General features: G+C 40.5%; 1 protein-coding gene across 3 annotated transcripts in view; it reads right to left on the reverse strand.

Moving 5' to 3' along the window:
- NPAS3 (neuronal PAS domain protein 3) overlaps nucleotides 1-14198 on the reverse strand; it is an 858327-nt gene that overhangs the window by 407412 nt on the left and 436717 nt on the right. For all 3 annotated transcript variants that reach the window (XM_030559309.1, XM_030559308.1, XM_030559310.1), the window contains one exon: nucleotides 4148-4230. In XM_030559309.1, coding sequence (XP_030415169.1) covers nucleotides 4148-4230 — 83 coding nt within the window. The remainder of the gene's footprint in view (nucleotides 1-4147; nucleotides 4231-14198) is intronic.

Below are 14198 nucleotides of genomic sequence, written 5' to 3' on the forward strand. Positions count from 1 at the left end.
CTTTTTCACTCCTTGCTCATTGGCTCAAATCCAGCTAAGGCCTGTAATGGCCCAAAAGTTGGCTAAGTGGTTTTTATTGACCTACGGGAACTGAGCTGGTGTTTTCAGTCTACTTCCTTTTGAACAACTCCATATGTCATAAAGCACCATCAAAACTGGCACCATGATAAAGTCCACAAATAAAATGAAGATTTAGTGGACATGGAAACTTGAATAGTTTTCTGAGTGAAAGGGATGTTGCATAAGAAAGTGAGCAGAAGTACACTAGTAGGGCAGTTTGTATAATCTAACACAACCACTGCCTGTGCAATTGTGTATAGTAATTTAATGCACCATTAAAAAACTACAGTTGCTGACCAATCAGTCAGGCACTTTCACAGCACTGACTTCAATTTTTAAAAGTTACTGCTCTTATATACAGGAGTATGCAGTCAGTAAGAATCACTGCAATTTAGATACAAAGTTGCTGTTATTGTTAATGGAATATTTCTTTCTAAATTTTATATTTAAAGCTTACTGCAGAGTGTCCAATACTAAATATATCTACTTTGATAGGAGCTTGGCATAAAAAAACAATAAAACAAAACACATATTTAAGAACTTATCTAAATTTTTACCAAAAATACTGTAAACTTTTCTTTCAATTGTTTTACAGTTCAAATCCTAAGGTGTGTTCTTTTTTGTTCAAGAAATTTTAAAAGCAACTAATTTAAATATGCAAAATTATCTTGAGTTGTTCATACGTGAACTTAAAAGCCGTGCAACACAGGAAAATTAAGTAATTATGCCTCCAAGTTATTTACTGCAATTAAGCTCATTTATCATATGCAAATTAGTGCAAACTGGTCTCATTAGTTACTAAATTACTCAATATGAGCTGAACAATGTAGCACTCCAGTTTGTAATGAAAAATCCCTGTAGAGGCAAGCAGGATCAATTAAGCTAATTTGCATATGCAAATATATTCACTAACTTTCCCTTTTCTCTATATTTAGTTCTACATTTCCTGATCATTCTTGATTATATAAAGAATATGGGGTCACTGACCCCTTTTCTTAATCCTCAATAGTTAAGAAATTAAAGAAAGTATCAAGAGATGTAAACTGACCATATTCATCTTAACTTTTAAGTCTTGCTGGAACTAAAGTTTGCCAGTAAGAGATAACAGAAATCAACATTTTTTCATTGAACTTATAATGAAGCAAAAAATACACCACTGAGGTAAAATTAAAAATATTTTTCATTGCAGCCTAACCTCATTATAAAGCTACTCTCATGCATAAGATGAATGTGGAGTATAATGAAGTCTTGCTAATAATTAATGGGCAACTCTAATTATCTGGTTTCTCTTCTATTCAAGGCATTCCCACTATTTCTCCATCTAGGTGTTTTAATTGGATAATGTCTGAAAGCTTCTTTTCTGATTGTGGGCTCCTGCTATAATAATATTTGGGGTATTTCCTTTTTTTTTTCCATGAGCACACTGTGCGTAGTTTCTTTTGGTCATAAACCTACCGTGGGAATCATCTCTTCAGTATGATATACTGCAATTGGCTGTGGCTTGGAAATTTTTGACATGATTGACTGAGAGTTCTTGCTTGTAGAATCAAGATTTAAAATGTCACAAGATGTTGCTCCATTTCTATTTTTATAACATCACTATAAACAAACTTTGTCCACTTTTTAAATATATACTATATTGTGGTTCTCGTGTATCTGTCAATAAATTTTGAAATAACAAAAGTATTAGAAAAAGTCTCCTTAATTTCTGAATTTACCTTTACCCAGGACTTTAAAATATTAATTACGAAGGGCACTGAACAGATTACCTATTAATCCAGCTTTCTTAGATCACAGATTCTGAAAAATATGGGTACTTGCAATACAGTACTTTTTGCAGGTTGGCACATATTTATCTGTTCATCTCTCGCTCTCTCTCTCAAATAACAGTTATCACAGTATTGTTTTGAATGTCATTTCTAGAAGTAGTGCCCACCAAAGCAATATTTGTTAGAGCAGCATTGGAGGAGACTCTAGCTGGATCTGTGACATCTTACTAGTATTCCGACCTTCTGGAGTGCTTTTCCAATGACATCACAAGGTGCTTCTACCAATTACATCACAAGGTGATAGTCTGAGATTCCTGCAGCTACTGTATTTCAATTCTTTTCCTATACTCTCTTACTGAGTGTTGTTTTATACGTTTTAGCCTGCTAAAGCGAGACAAGATTTTTAACATATTATGACTAACTTACATCCATTATAAGTTCACTGCGCTCTTTATCCATCATCCACAATCTATTCTCTTTTAAATGTCACCCTAGAACTTTCTTTTATCAATTCTGCTGAAGATTAATGGAAGCAATTTGGAAAGACCACCACCCTCTTTGAAAAGGCCACACCTCAACAGATATTCAATATGGAATTTATGGTGACTCAGACTGAAAACCATCAGCTCCACACGCTGTAGTGATTTTTTGCTATTTGTTTGATAGCTCTTACATCTTCTGTGTATTAGTTGGGGGGAAAATCCAAAATAAAAAGGAAATCTGCTTTAAGAAGATAAAAAAATGATGAAAGCTTCTTAGCCATTCCATGAATGAAAAATTTACATTCCAAATAGCTAATAAGGTTGTCGTGTGATAGACCTTAAATAACTGAATGAATTGTATGCATATGATAAGGTCATGATAAACATCTGGACTAAAACTGGATACAAATCAATTTCAATGCAGTTTTATGTGGGTATTACTAGTAATACACATTGTAAAAAGCGTACCTTTACGTATACAGTATATATTTATATATTCATAGCAGCATGCTGACAAATTACACAAACTCAAACATCACAAAACTGCTGCCTATTTATTCTAATTTTGTATTGTTTTGTTACATCTGTGAGAAAGCACAACCACATTTGTGTCTGTTATGCAAAACTCAGTGGTGCACATTTACATCTTTGGTACAGTAACCATTACAGCTTACAGCACTAAAACCTTGAACCTAGACCTCTACCAAGGACATACAAATAATTAAATCACTTAATTCATAATTTCTGCACTTAAGGGAAATTCATTCCAGTGGTAAATTTTACATTTTGCTAGAATTATCTTTGTTACCATTTTACATTTAGCTAACTGCAAAAAGGTATGAAAACCTGGAGATTATCCATAGCTCCTGTGAAAGCTACAGCTGTGGTAGTACACAGAAATACCTCTCAATTGTTTCAGATGAAGTGGAGCATTTCTCATTATAGTATTCTAACTTGCCTCTCTTGCATATCAAAAGACAATATTCCATGCTGCATACTTGGATTGAGAAGCAGAAATTTCTGCTAAAGAACAGCAGTTATTTAGTGCTGCAGTTAGAAAAGACCATATGCACAGCAGGTTTCTTATTTCCATAAGGTTTGTTTGTTTGTTTTTTTAGTCTACATTGACAAAACACTCCCCATTTTGTTGCTGTTGCCTTTGTTACCTGCTTCTACTCTGTCTCTGACAACTAAAACCTAAAAAATGTTTTGTGGAATCACCAAGCCCTGACAAAACAAAACACATAAGGGTACATGAACGTCTCTATCAGGTCATTTCTGTTCAATCTAATCTTTTTCACATATACCTACTGTACGGTGTCATAAAATGCTTTGGGAAAAATCAAATTATTCTTATCTCAGTCACTACTAAGACCTGGAAGACATGCTGTTATTTCTTCTCTATGAAGATTTTTAGAATTTGCATTGTTAGAGTCATGACAATTGTGGGCAGGGGAAGGGAAATGGTGCTTGTAAACTAAAATGAGAAAAGAAAATCTAAATCTGGACAGGGCACTTACAAAAATCGAATGATTTACACAAAATGGTGTTTGATACACACACAAACACACACAGTATATCTGTGAGCAACAGTTACTGCACAGTCCAATATAACTACATAGTGTGATTCATCTAAATTATTACAGCACAAAAAGTACTTGCCCTCCCTGTCTCATTAAATTTCTCTCACTCGTGGACTTTCTAAAAAGAAAAAATTGGAATCTGTAAAAAAAAAATTTCATAAATGTAAGCCCTGATAACAACATAATAATAATTGGCAGAAATATTGTTACTATCTAGTTATCTTGATTATTTTGGTAAAGCCATTATTTTTACCTGTAAAATGTGACTTCCCAAATGTGACTCAAATACTTCAATGGCAAGGGCACTGGGGCTTCTCCTGCGCTGGGCACCTATAACTGAATAAAAAAAAATTATGTTCCAATGTCTGCACATTCAGTCATGCTGTATCCCTGATTACACCACTGGAAAGATACTATAGACACGGATTCTTGCATTTTTAAACACCATTACTGTTAGTTACAACTTTGCCTTGTACTATAGTAAGCAAAATCACTTTATAACTTTCAGTGACGTGACTTTTGTGGCACAATATTATTCTTTTCAAAGCTGTTAAAGTGCCTGGGAGCTATGAAAATGAACATGCATTACTAATGGTTCTCAACCTGTGGCCCAATCAGCACACAGCTGCAGGCCATATGACATCCTCAGGGCCATGCAGGTAGTATCTATATATTGTGTGGATGTGGCCCACATAACACACAGAGAGCTGGTAAATAGAATGAGAGCCACCCAGCTATACAAGTATGGCCCAAGTCCCGATAGAAGTTTTTTTGTTCATATTGCTGAGCCTATGGACCAGGTTTGGTAAATAAAATGAGAAATATTAAAGTAGAAGATGCTAAATATAACGTGTGTGCACCCGAATGTGCAGACAAAAACCCAAAATTACTCCATAATTGTAAAGATAAGAAAGATGTCTTTCTGAACATGCTACCTCCTTCCTTTGAAAGTGGACTGAAGTGCCTGAAAAAGTCACCATTTGCAAATAACTTCCTTTCCATGATATCTGAGGCATCAAAACTATTTCCTATTGTAAGTATAAAAAAAATTGCAATATCCTAGATACCAAGGTAACTGCTACATCTTCAAACAGCAATCTCCATACTACTTGTTAAAATAAATAGCTTTAAAAATAGAAACATAAAAATAGAAAAATAAAAATAACTTGCAGTTATGTTTTCAAAGGCAATGATGACTAAAATAAGAGAAAAAAATCAAGAAATCACACACTAGAACTTTCATTAATCTCTACTTCATATGGTGTGCCAGGGACAAGAAGACAGTAATAGATGCCTAAACACAGCCAAGCAGGGGAGAAAGTAACCTACTGTGGATACAGAGTTTTTTGTTTTAGGCCTAGATTGTGTCTAGCTCTGCTTGGGGGAATGGGGGACAAGGGAGGTGGGAAGACGGGAGATGGTTTAAGGAGACTCCCCTCCCCCTTGCAGAGGGCAGACATATTCACATCTAAGACTCTGGTGGAACAGTGCCCCTGGAGCGCAAGAGGCAGTGTTGCATCTCTACACACCACAGTGCCTAGAAGACATAATCTAACTCAATGTATTTAGCCAAGGATATTCAGTGATAAAGTCTGTAATAGGTAACAACAAATATAGAGTACTAGACCAACAGAGTAGTCCAAAGCTGTTACTGAACAGGCAGGCTAACTCGTTAGCAGGCTGATTATCAATTGTCCAATACAAACTAATTTTAGAGCAACAATTTGTAGGAGTCTTCTGTGACATCAGCTGCCAAATCTGATATCTGCACACATAGGTATAGGTCAAGTAATGACAGGGATGTTGACTTATAAGGGTAATGTCACCCCTTACTTCATGTAATTTCCTTGCAGGAAATTCTAAACTATTTATACTAGAACACAAGTGACTTCATTGTTAATATATTCATGCAACAGCCTGTAACAGTTACAAATGGTAACTGCTCCAGACCTAATATTTCCATCAATTTACCTTTGGTTTTCACTCTACAAACTGACCCCCACTTCTCTGACCCTAATAGTTTTGCTCATCAATGCTTTTGTCTCTCCTTTTCCCATAGCCACATGAATGCCTGAAATATGCAGGATTTTGATCAAGTATACGATTTAGGGACAAAATTCAAAGGATTGTAAATTCTTTAGGATTACTGCAGTCTGCAAACGAAGTGGTCTTCTTTCCCTACTCATGGTTCTTATTCTTTAACTCCTCCTCCAGTCCTCCACACACAGGCTCATATTTAGAGATGATCCCCTCCATCTAGTTTGCCCTACTCCCTGAAATGCCCTGAGCAGTTAGTGTGAACAGGACGTGCAGCCATGTTTATTAGGGAAACTTTAGCTTTAATTATAGCTACAGTAAAATACACAGCATTGTAAAGGTTATCAGTGTTCTCATTATGATTATTATCGGTACGTACTGCACAAAATACAGCCATTTCATGTATGGTTTACCAGAAACCAAGTTGGAAAAAATCTACAGGTGTTCCTTAAGCATTGTTTCTTCTTTTTATATGATCATTGTTTTAAACAAACGAACAAAAATTAACTGGTTCTCTTTCTTTCAACTAGACTGTGATTTATTTTTCACACCAAGTCTAAAGACATCACCACTCGGATATTTTTTTCTGATTAATGTTCTATCTCTAAATGCCACTCCCTAAAATCCACTGGCATATTTTTAAATGTAGCTGATTTACTGATTATTGCTTCCAGTTCTACAGTGTTAATTGCGCATGATCGTTGTTCAGCATGCGAATGACATAACTTGTATAAGGTCTATGGATACGATCAAACAGAAATCAGTAAATGATCTGCATGTGGAGTTTTAAAGCAATGTCTGTGATGTAGAAGCCTTTTTACTAATAGCTCATCTGTCCTTTTGCACTTTAGACCCTTTCAGTTTCAAAGTTCAAATTATAATACTCCAATATAAGTGAGCTGATGTCAGAAAATGCAAACTGGACTGGATAAAATACCTTTAATACCTGTCAATCAAATCCACTAAAAATCTACACGTGTGTCTTGGTACATGGTATCCATGTACATAAATATCTTGTAAGAGTTTCATGCCATTCAGTTCTATGTCATTTTTATGGTGCTGGAACGCCTCTTGATTTATGTGTTTTGCTCTTATGCAGGTGATGTGGGGCTATAATGACAGTTCCTAATTTTACAACCAACATAAATATGTTAAACAGGATACCATTATGGCCTCTGGTAGCCAAGCTCCAATGCTAGCATTACTGGTAACTAAATAGATCTTAAATATGTACTTCTTAACTTGCACTTTATTTTTTCTTTGTGCCCTCACTATCTTATTCGGCATTTTGAGGAACGAGACAATAATGTTTTGATAATTCCAGAACATAGAATACAATCCTATTTTCCTCACTGTTCCGCTTTCATTGCCTCAATATTTTACTTTTTCCAGCCTCAAGCAGTTGATTTCATGCTGTTCATCTGCATCACAAAAATAATATTTTAGTATACCAGGGTATATCAGATTGGAACATTTCAGAAACATGACAGGTTTCTTATGCAATTTGGCAGCCCCGTAACAGAGTAGACTCACATGTGCTGAATGGGTCATTTATTAAATCCAATAAAAAGCCTTATCCCCTTTATCTGATTGCCCAATTTAAAGACGCTACTTTTAAAAATCTACATTAGATATAGGATGCTCAAAGAGCAGAGCAAAATAAAATAATGTATTATGGCTTATATTATAACCTACTACTATGCAGTCATGCAGGTAACTAAGCCATCCTCCACCCACTATGCACAGTCATATAGGGCTTGCTAGGATAGGGAGTCTGGATGCAATCGGGTGAAGCAGACTCTGTGACACCACTATTTCCTATCACAACAAAGCAGACAAGGAAAGACTGGGGTACAAACAGAGAGAAGCAAGAGACTAGATTAAGTTATTTTTCCACTCTTCCACCCTTCCAATGTTTCAACTGGCAGTGGCGACTAGGTGCCAGGGAGGGAGTATGCTCTATCTGGCAGCACAACTGATGTGGCATACTTCAGTTGCCTGTCATGGAACACAAGGTCAGGGAGAAATGTGACTCAGAGAGGTGCCTCTCTGAGTCACAATTCATTTTTGGAGATCTGATTGTGCCAGTGCAGTTATATGATATCCCATGTTCTGGACTAGAAACAAAGTATTCATCTAGCCCATTATGAATAACATAACAGACAATTGCTTCAGTGAGGTGCAAATCTTATAATAAATAATCTATTTCCATAAACTAGCTACTTACCTATTTTGTGAATGAAATCTAACTGCATCCCCCCCAAGGTTCCCAATGGAAACACTACCATAGAAAGTTTAATTGTTTACCCACATTATCTCAGAGAATTTCCAAGAAATCTACAGTCCAAAGGATCTAGGATTTCTAAATCAGAGAAACTCAACTGATCATTGAGCTGAGGATCTGGCCCTATATTTTAAAACACTCATAACAGTACCTTATTTTTAATATTTCAAAAACTAACTTGAGCTACAGAATCACAGTTTTTTGATTATTCAAAAGATTTCCAAATTTCACTGTGAAGATTCAAAATGTAAAGTGCTTTACTTCATTCAGGAAATAGAAGCATTTTAACTTGGTTTAGTAAAGCTATTGAAATAATTAATGCTGTACCAACTAACTAGCACAGCAATAAAATACCTCAATAAAATACCTGGCACAAAGGACTATTTATAAAATGCATAATGCAATAAATCGGGGTGGGGCGGGGCGCAAGGGAACTTCACAGCCATTACACACAGTGCACACACAGTGGGGCAGAGGGTCAGTCCACTGCCTTTTCCCTTAGCTGAACCATTCAGGGTGCACTAAAAATAGGTTGGCCATATTTCCCGATCCTGAATACGGGAGACCTGGTAAAATTACTCATATTCAAGCAAATTCAATGGCAATCAATCAGAACTATGCAGTACAAACGTTCAAATTAACAATAAGTTGACTGAGCTCCTGTTAAAAAAAAATATTGAGTAGTTGGATTCTTAGGGTTCACACAGGGAGAGGTGACACACATACTCTCATAAATCGTGTGTGTGTGTGTGTGTGTGTGTGTGTGTGTGTGTGTGTGTGTGTGTGTGTGTGTGTGAGAGTGAGACCGACTGACCCGACCCTTCCTGCCAGCACTCTCTGCCCTTCATGTCTGGCTAGGCCCCTGGGATGGACCCACCTCTCCTGATGCCTTGGGAAGATGCAGTGCCAGGTAACACATGGGGAACACAGAGGGTCATGTGCCCCCTTTCCCCAGATTTGTGCCAGAGTTCACACCAGAATGTGGCCAGCAGCAGCCTTTTGGCACTGTGCATGAGGGAAGGGACAGGAGCTGCTTCCAGACATGGGGGATGACTTGGCCCGTGTCTTTGCAGAGCTCATCTTCCCCTCTGCCCCCCACTTCCCTTTGGTTGGAAGCAGCTTGTCCTTTCCTACCTGCAAGCGTCAAAAGGTAGCTAACACCTCCAGGCTGACCACCGACATAACCCAGACACTGCTTGTATCCCAGCTACAGCGCAGACAGGAAGGGGTTAAGCCCTAAGGATGCATTGTGCACCAGGGCCCAGGGACCCTCAGTGCAGGGTCTTCAGCGAACCCAGCCAGAAAGGTGGATCAGCAGGAGACGATGCCTAGGGGACAGAGCAGCCCTGCGCTCCCTGGGGGCAGGTCTGGGGGGCAAGTGAAGAGGGTGCTAAGCTCCTGCCCGGGAAGCTGCTGTGGAGCCTGCAGGATCGGGGCAAGAACAGGCTGGAAGTCACTTCCCCCCACCACCACTCCAGAGCTTAGCTGACGGGAGAGGCTTCTCCGTGCCAGCACTGTGCAGAGCTTTGGCACACAGGGCTTGGCTCCTCCTAGCCAGTGCCCCAGGCTGGAGGGTCTTGGGCTTTCCCAAGGAGCCAGCCCAGCCAGAGGCAGTGTGGGAAGGAAGGAGCCTGCCAGCAAGGCTGCTGAGTGAGCTGAGCACTCCGACCAGCGACTGGTTCTCCATACAGCGCTGATAGCAGGATGCATCTCGCCAGAGGGGATATGGAGAAACAGGACTGTGTGGTGGAGGTGAAGGGGCAAAGCAGGGAGAAGACAGTGAGAGGGGAAGCATATAAAAAGTCGATGGGTGGGCAGCGGAGGTAACAGATAACCGGCCTGGCGCCTGCCTGCACTCACCAACCACTGCAGCTCACACCCAGTACCAGCCAGACCCGGCACACAGCAGGGGCTATGCTGATGGACCAGCAGGGGGAGCAGCCGGCCCTATGTGCTGCATCTTCGTCCTGCCATCAGCCTAGCACGCCCACCTCCATTGTCGGCCACTGGACCCCCTTACCTACACATGGCTGGTGGTGGGCGGCTGATGAACAAGAATCCGGCCAACAGCAGGACCCAGCAGTATTGATTGGGCGGGGCAGGGGTGAGACAGAAAATGTGGGACAATTTGCCTGTTTTTAAGAAACAGTCAGGACAGCTGCAGGAGGGCTTAAATACAGGTCGGTTCCTTTAAAAACCGGATATCTGGTCATCCTAACTAAAAAGGGGACGATATATGTGACAGATATGAAACTGCTCTGTACTCAGTTGTGAATGCTGTATGTTGGTTTGGCTATGGGAATGTTATTTTATGAGCATATGAAACCAAAGGTTTGTCTACACTAGGGACTGGAGATATGCTTCCCATCTGTACAGGCATAATCACAGAACCTATCATTGATGCAGTGTGCTAAAGACAGTGGCATAGCCAGGCAATGGCATGGGCTAGCCATGCAGAATACAAACCCAGGGTACGTCCCGACTACCCGCCGTATCGGCGGGTTAAAATCGATTGCTCGGGGATCGATATATCACGTCTAATCTAGACGCGATATATCGATCCCCGAGCGCGCTTATATCGATCCCGGAACTCCATCAACCCCAACGGAGTTCCGGAATCGACACGGAGAGCCGCAAACATCGATCCCGCGCCGTCTGGACGGGTGAGTAATCCGATTTTAGATATTCGACTTCAGCTACGTTATTCACGTAGCTGAAGTTGCGTATCTAAGATCGATTTCCCCCCCCTAGTGTGGACCAGCCCTCAGCTGAACACCATGGATATGACTCAGCATGGGACTACACTGACATGCAAGAGGGAACTTTTAGGTTGTGCCAGCAAAGGGCTATATAGGCCTGTTTGTGCATGACACACTAGTATTGACTAAAGTTTACAGCCCTCTGGTACAGACTTACAGCCCTTAGTTAGCTTTCATCATAAGAAAAAAAAAACATTGGCTGTAGACAGCCCTGACTGTTCATACTCAAGCAGACAATATAGGCATTAATGCCTTTGATGTTTGCCTCTAATAATGTGGAATCAGTAGTCCCATTGGACCCATAGAATGGGAGGAAAGATGCCAATTTGAAATCTCATGGCCTTTCAGGCACGAAGTCTAAAACAAAGTGCCTGGAAGCACATTATCCCTACATTGACTAGGAACATTTCACTTCAGGACGAAATGCAGAGATGAAATTTCTCGATACTTTAAATGACTGCTTTATGGAGCAGCTGGTACGGGAACCCACAAGGGGAGAGGCAACTCTAGATTTACTCCTGAGTGGAGCGCAGGAGCTGGTCCAAGAAGTAACTATAGCAGGACCACTTGGAAATAGTGACCATAATACAATAACATTCAACATCCCTGTCGTGGGAAGAACACCTCAACAGCCCAACACTGTGGCATTTAATTTCAAAAGGGGGAACTATACAAAAACGAGGGGGTTAGTTAAACAAAAGTTAAAAGGTACAGTGACTAAAGTGAAATCCCTGCAAGTTGCATGCGCCCTTTTTAAAGACACCATAATAGAGGCCCAACTTTAATGTATACCTCAAATTAAGAAACACAGTAAAAGAACTAAAAAAAGAGCCACCGTGGCTTAACAACCATGTAAAAGAAGCAGAGAGAGATAAAAAGACTTCCTTCAAAAAGTGGAAATCAAATCCTAGTGAGGCAAATAGAAAGGAGCAGCTTAAGTGCAAGAGTGTAATAAGAAAAGCCAAAGAGGAGTTTGAAGAACGGCTAGCCAAAAACTCCAAAGATAATAACAAAATGTTTTTAAGTACATCAGAAGCAGGTAGCCTGCTGAACAACCAGTGGGGCCCCTTGACGATCAAAATACAAAAGGTGCGCTTAAAGACAATAAAGTAATTGCGGAGAAACTAAATGGATTCTTTGCTTCAGTCTTCACGGCTGAGGATGTTAGGGAGATTCCCAAACCTGAACTGGCTTTTATAGGTGACATATCTGAGGAACTGTCACAGATTGAAGTGTCACTAGAGGTGGTTTTGGAATTAATTGATAAACTCAACATTAACAAATCACCGGGACCAGATGGCATTCACCCAAGAGTTCTGAAAGAACTCAAATATGAAGTTGCGGAACTATTAACTAAGGTTTGTAACCTGTCCTTTAAATCGGCTTCAGTACCCAATGACTGGAAGTTAGCTAATGTAACGTCAATATTTAAAAATATTTAAAAAGAGGTGATCCCGGCAATTACAGACCAGTAAGTCTAACATCGGTACCGGGCAAATTAGTCGAAACAATAGTTAAGAATAAAATTGTCAGACACATAGAAAAACATAAACTGTTGAGCAATAGTCAACACGATTTCTGTAAAGGGAAATCGTGTCTTACAAATCTATTAGAGTTCTTTGAAGGGGTCAACAAACATGTGGACATCGATCCAGTGGACATAGTGTACTTAGATTTCCAGAAAGCCTTTGACAAGGTCCCTCACCAAAGGCTCTTACGTAAATTAAGCTGTCATGGGATAAAAGGGAAAGTCCTGTCATGGACTGAGAACTGGCTAAAAGACAGGGAACAAAGGGTAGGAATTAATGGTAAATTCTCAGAATGGAGAGGGGTAACTAGTGGTGTTCCCCAAGGGTCAGTCCTAGGAACAATCCTATTCAATTTATTCATAAATGATCTGGAGAAAGGGGTAAACAGTGAGGTGTCAAAGTTTGCAGATGACACTAAACTACTCAAGATAGTGAAGACCAAAGCAGATTGTGAAGAACTTCAAAAAGATCTCACAAAACTCAGTGACTGGGCAACAAAATGGCAAATGAAATTTAATATGGATAAATGTAAAGTGATGCACATTGGAAAAAATAACCTCAACTATACATACAATATGATGGTGGCGAATTTAGCTACAACGAGTAGTGAAAAAGATCTTGGCGTCATCGTGGATAGTTTTTTGAAGATGTCCATGCAGTGTGCAGAGGTGGTCAAAAAAGCAAACAAGATGTTAGGAATCATTAAAAAGGGGACAGAGAATAAGACTGAGAATATATTATTGCCCTTACATAAATCCATGGTACGCCCACATCTCGAATACTGTGTACAGATGTGGTCTCCTCACCTCTTATGTTATGTAACAAATTTGGCACCCCTAGGCTCTCAAAAAATTGCTCCCCTCCCCCAGCTCACCTCTGCTTCTCCGCGGTAAGCCTGGGAGGGACAGGGGAGAAGGAGAGTTGTGGTGCACTCGGGGGATGGCAGCGGTGGAGTGATGGTGAGCTGGGACAGGGAGCGGTTCCCTGCCCCTCTCCCCCCAAGAGTCACTCCCCACGCCCGCCGGCCCCAGCTCACCTTTGCTCCGCCTCCTCCAATCGCGATGCGACTCGCTTCTCTTCGCGCGGCAAGCCTGGGAGAGAGGTGGAAGGAGTTGGGGAGGGGTCACGAGCAAATTTGCCGCCCCTGCAAATTTGCCGCCCTAGGCCTAGGCCTTGTTGGCCTAGGCGATGATATGCCGCTGCTTGGAAGTAGTTACAGCTGAACCTCTAAGGAGATATTAACACTGACAGAGGGTCAGTCTGAGAGCCAGTGGCTGTAGGAGTGCAGTCTCCTTCGCTTGCTGTGCAGTCTGCTTTGCCCTGTCTGGGATAAAGTGAGGCCTACCTACACTCGCAAGGAAAGGCTAAGGTTTAGATAGGATAATATGGGTACAGGCCTTTTGTTATGTTTCCCTTTCCCTGGCTGTTTCCTATCTTCCTATGGACAAATAAATAATATTCTGTTTCAACGATGCTTTTCATTGTCACTGCATTTTCATACTGGTCACAAGTCTTGGAGGGAAGTCCAGCTGGACCTGCTGAAGACATGCTTGGTGAACAAGAGTGCTGTAACCTGGGGACCCAGTCTAAAAGTTGGGTAATCACAAGATTTCATCCTGAGAGCAGGGCCGGCTTTATGAATGGCGGGGCCCGATTTGAACAGCTGGCAGTGGCCCGGGGCTTCGGCGGCACTTC

The sequence above is a fragment of the Gopherus evgoodei genome, chromosome 4 (genome assembly GCF_007399415.2).
Source record: "Gopherus evgoodei ecotype Sinaloan lineage chromosome 4, rGopEvg1_v1.p, whole genome shotgun sequence".
NCBI lineage: Eukaryota > Metazoa > Chordata > Testudines > Testudinidae > Gopherus > Gopherus evgoodei.